Below are 5,500 nucleotides of genomic sequence, written 5' to 3' on the forward strand. Positions count from 1 at the left end.
ACAAAAATGTAGCCTCGTAGCACAAGTGTTTCATATAAAAACGTCTAACTGTGAAAAAGAGAGTCTTTTTAGAACTTCATATGCACAGTTATTCGGAACGCCAATTCGACATAAAACATTGCATTAAAACGAACCCTTACGAAACTAGAACCGAATTAATCGTGTAGTTATTTTTATGCGATTTCAGCGAAGCGGCTAAGATTAGCGATGTCTTTCACGCCGCTACGATCGTTGTGTTGTTTAACAAGAAAACACTGCCGACACAAATTAAACACAAAAATTTCGCTCTTATTCCTTTAATATATCACGAACCCCTACGTAACTAGCACCGAATTAATCCCTGGAATACGTAGACAAAGGATTGTTAGTTATTTTTGTGTGATTTCAGCAAAGCGGCTAAGATTATCGATGTCTTTCACGCCCGCTTCGAGACCGTTGTGTTGTTTAACAAGAAAACACTGCCGACACAAATTTAACACGAAAACTTCGCTCTTATTCCTTTAATACATCACGAACCCCTAAGTAACTAGCATCGAATTGATCCTTGGAATAAGTAGATTAAGGATTGTTTAGTTATTTTTGTGCTGTTTCAGTGATGAGGCTACATTTTTGTGAAAACTATGTGTGGACGAGTTGACTCTATTTTTGTGGACGAGTTGGCTCTACTTGTGGACGAGTTGACTCAATTTGTGGACAAGTTGATTGTGGACGACCCGTTTTTTGGACGAAGTGTCTGGATACCGCTTATACAAGAGATTATATTTTTATGTAACGTCATGACACAGCACATCTAGAACATTCCACTTTGTCAGCGGGGAATCCCCTATATCCGAATACAATAGACATGTCCAGACATGCCCGCAGGGAATCCCCTGACTCGCTCCTTAGAATTAAAATTCCAAGAATGTCACGCAACAGCCGAAACCATAGGATTGTATCACAAAATGAAACCCGCACACACCGCACGGATTCCACGAAATGAAGAAAGCATATAGTTCCAGTAATTTATTCATAAGCTGACACCAAAATCTTGTATCATATAGTCTCACCACAATATGATACCACATAGTTTCACCAAAATCTTTTATCATATAGTTTCACCAAAATGTGATACCATATAGTTTCACCAAAATGTGATACCATATAGTCTCACCAAAATCTCTTATCACGTGGCTTCACCAAAATCCTTTATCATATAATCTTACCAGAATATGATACCATACGCTGGTGAGTAGTATAGGCTTGGCTGGTTTTCGTGCTGCGCTGAAACCACCAAGTACTTTACTTCTAGCGCTGGCTCCGCTATAAACACATGCTTCCCACCCGCGTCAATGAAGGATTTATAAAGGCATACAAATTCTTGCAAATAAACATCTATGAGTTATATCTCGATGCTCTAATTCATGAAATTTACTTAGCGTAGGGTTACGCTGTGTATGCAAATTACATTCCAAGGACGTGTCAGTAATGCCGAGTAGACGAGTGAGCTTCCCTTCGCTATCCTTTCTAGTTATCAAACGTAGTTTATGTAAATTACAGACAGGATTATATTGTATACGAGCAAACAGCACGATAAACGCTCTACAACTTCTCATTTTTAGCCTCTGTTTCAGAAAACAATTTGAACTGACCTGACTTCGTTCACAAGTTATTGCCATTTCGGTGCGAAACTTGAACGGGCATGTAGGACTAACGTGAAGCACAAATACAAACATTTTGACAGGTCATTCTTGCGCGATTGCCGTCATGATTGTGAAACCGGTTTGGCAAGTAATCTGAGAAGTCGCTAACAACATAGTGAGGCAGGCCATTCGTTGCACCTGTGGCTATTTTTACGCTTCAGTAATAGTAACGATACAGTCAATTGGACACGGTTATGATAAGGCTACGACACGATCACAACACATCAACAACACGATAACGATACAACCATCTCACGATTACGACACGGCCAAAACAAGACTACGACAAGGCCACAACACGATCACAGTATGGCCACCGCACGATCACGATACGGCCACAACACGATCGCGATAAGGCAACCGCACGATAACGATACAGCAACGGCACGTCCACGACATGGTCACGACAGGGTTACAATACGACTACGACACGGCCACAACACGGACACGATATGGCCGCCGTACGGTCACGACATGGCCACGACACGTTCACAACACGACTACGACACGGCCACAACACGATCATGATACGGCCACGATACGGTCATGATATGACACGGGTATCTCACGGTCACAACATGGTCACAGCAGAATCAAGACACGGTATCAATACCGTCACAACACGACCAAGACACGACGAGGATACGATTGCGATATGACGATACGTGACCACGGCACGTTCATCTCGTAAAACAAACATGACATGATAATGTACAGTCATGAGTTTGTCATAACTACGAAACAGTCTCATGATAACGATATAGTCTAACCAAAGCCACTAAGCCACGGCTAGCTCACGACAGAACCAACACACGGTCGTTCTCACAAGTTTGGTTCAATTTCAGGAGGGATGCTTCTAAACATTTCTTCAAATGCTTCTGTTCTGTCCAGTCCGTGGTTTAACCGTTCTGGCTCAGAGTACGAGTCTTGCATGAGATTTCGCTACCTAGCAACAGGAAGAACCGCCAGACTCGTCGTCTCGTTGAGAGTTGAGGGGGATCCTATGGGCGAGAGGCCGGTGTGGGGGGTAGGAGGTGATGACGGAGGGGCGTGGCGGTACGGACAGGTAGTGATCGGTACCGTCACTAGATATCAGGTATGTCAACAGAGTCGTAGCTAGTAAGGGAAGCAAGGAGTACAGGTTTCCCTAATCTTCCCCTTAAGTACAGTATGTGAGAGTAAAAAAAACATTAATAACTCTCTCCCCCACACCCCACACCCCCCCCCCCCCTCCTCCCACCACACTGACATCATGGGGAGTTAAAAAGTTATATATTGGAATTTCTACAGTTAATCTAAAAGTTATTTAGATATATAATATTAAAAACAAATATATAATTTCTAAAAGGATTCTCATAGAACTTTACTCTCAAATTGCTTATGTCTTGATTTTCTTATTTTTGTAGCCACTTTTCTGGGTCCGCCACTGAATTGTACGCTCAAATCTAAAAAAAAATAATAGGAAGAATTTGTTTACGGCATTATTTAACTCGCTAATCTAATTGTCTACATCAATACTTTAAAATTATGATTTACAGGTCTCCTTTCAAGCGGCATCCGTTGATCATTCGTCCATGTTTGCATTGGGGGGTGTCTGGTTTAGCTCTGGGTATTGTGCAACCGCGCCTCTAACAGCAGCTTCAGGTATAACATTTTTGTTGTTATCTATCAACTTGCTTTTCAGTTTATTCCATCAAATATACTAGGAAAGAAAGAAAGGAAGAAAATAAAATATCAACATTGTGAATTAGTTGTTGCTTGTTGCAGCATGTAATGAACACTTCACAGCGCCATACGGGAACATCACTTCTCCAAACTACCCCGGATATTACCCACGTGACACCAAATGCGAGTGGCGGATAACCGCCCCTGTCGACCACGTGATCAGGATTACATTACGGTCTTTCCAATTGGCTGAGCTACCACGCTGCACAGGAGACTATCTTGAGTTGCATGACGGGATACCTAGTGCTTCTCACAAATCGTCGGTGATTGGACGATTTTGCGGCAATTACTACCCACCTGTTGTTGAGTCGTCGGCTAATCGGATGGCTGTTGTTTTTAAAAGCAGCAGCAGCGCTGTTCCCGCATCTGGATTCTTGCTCTATTACGAGGTTTTCGGTAAGCTTTTTAATTTATTTTATTTTAAAAAGGCCACTTGCACGGCTTGAGGTTTCAGGTTTGCTTTTATAGTTATTTTGGAGAGTTTGTAACAACCTGAAATTTTGCGGAATTGCCTAACAATAACTATACCAGTTATTAAAATAATTATTCAACAACTATGAAATAGATACATTTATTTGAAATGTTTATCTCACAAAATGAATGGAAACGGATGAAAGAAATTCCTTGTCAGTCATTGTTTTCGATAAAAATTGTAAGACAAATTATTTGAAAAAAAAAATCTTAAAACAGCATCTTACCATTACCAATCGCAATAGCTTTCGTTGGAATTTAGCTACTAGTTTATTTGTGATAAAAGCATGAACATCAGCAGAAATACTATTGGTCGGATGGGTAATAATTTCTGATATAGGGCCAAGCCAAATTATGTCCTGGGGCTGAGAATCGGACGTGTCCAAAATCGGTCAGCATGGAAACGAGGCTGAAAATTAAAAACACTCTCAAACTAGAAAAAATGCGTTTATTTTCATGAAAGACTTCAGAATATATCAAAGAAAAGCTATTTGGATGTTTTTGCCAGCTTTCATGCAATTATATTCTCCACATAATTAGAATTCTGAATTTTTGTTATGATTTGTGGGTACACTGTGGTGAAATACTATTATACAGACAGAGCCTTCAAAACTGCGTTTTAACACAAAATACATAACATTTTGTTTTTGTTTTTGGCAAGAACAACATTTCCTGTGCTATCTTTATTAGCTATCCCATAATAACATTTCAATATCTTGGGATACCTGTGGTGAATTAGGTACTCTGTTTTAAGACTATTCGTCCTCGCAGTCTCCGCCACATTTACATAATACAGTGCAAGACAGGTTTGCTTTGCTGCATTTGCACCTCCCACTGCAGCTCTTTTTGCAGCCACAGCGGATTAATTCATAGCACGTGTCCTTTGCTTGAGGAAGGGTTGTCCACAAAGGTGACCTCTGCTTGTTCGTTAGGGTCCATTCCCAATCGGAAGGGGTTGGGAGAGCTGGCCGAGAGAGTAGGGTCTGTCCTAACACGTGCCCTCCCTGGAAGGATGCTCTCTTCACATGCTGAAGAAGTGCCGCCCTAGTCGGTTGTGTACCCTCAAGGCTGGACCTCTTCGGAAAAAGCTCTTGCCGTGCTTGGTTCACACCAAGAACACTGCTTGTTCTGTCATACATCAGAACAACGAACCTCTCGAAAACTGCCGTTTTTTCCTCGCTAATACTAGATGGAGCTGCTCCAAGGTCATACCATATTTAGTTTAAACGGAAGGTCACAAGAGTCAAAGAGAACAATCACTTTACAGACCTGGCGTCAGGGTAAACGTTCATTCAGGATAAACATTCCATACATCCCATGCTGTTTTCTTTATTCTTTCTCCGAATAATGAAACAGTATCACACCCTGTCATGGTTTGGAATACTGGTAGAGCCGATGACTTACTGCGACACAGGGATGATGTGACGTGGTGGGCAGCAATGTCACTCACGTTTTTACCAGTGCCGTAGGTGACCCAAAGCTCAACTGGTTGAAGGGCGTTCACTATAGACACAACAAGAACAATGCAGGATCTATTACGTCCTTCGTGTGTATAGCCATTAGCTCCTCTCCTTTCTCTATGAATGGGTTTTCAAACTCTTCGAACGACTTCACTGTGTTCC

At 41.6% G+C, this 5,500-nt stretch overlaps 1 protein-coding gene across 1 annotated transcript; it reads left to right on the forward strand.

The window, feature by feature from the left end:
• Positions 1–3,139: 3,139 nt before the first annotated feature.
• On the forward strand, positions 3,140–4,926 carry LOC125563137 (CUB domain-containing protein 2-like). The gene is made up of 3 exons (XM_048728005.1): positions 3,140–3,326; positions 3,450–3,803; positions 4,811–4,926. Exons 1-3 carry the CDS (start codon positions 3,257–3,259, stop codon positions 4,924–4,926), a joined length of 540 nt encoding a protein of 179 aa, XP_048583962.1. The 5' UTR covers positions 3,140–3,256.
• Positions 4,927–5,500: the final 574 nt, after the last annotated feature.

The sequence above is a fragment of the Nematostella vectensis genome, chromosome 5 (genome assembly GCF_932526225.1).
Source record: "Nematostella vectensis chromosome 5, jaNemVect1.1, whole genome shotgun sequence".
Classification (NCBI taxonomy): domain Eukaryota; kingdom Metazoa; phylum Cnidaria; class Anthozoa; order Actiniaria; family Edwardsiidae; genus Nematostella; species Nematostella vectensis.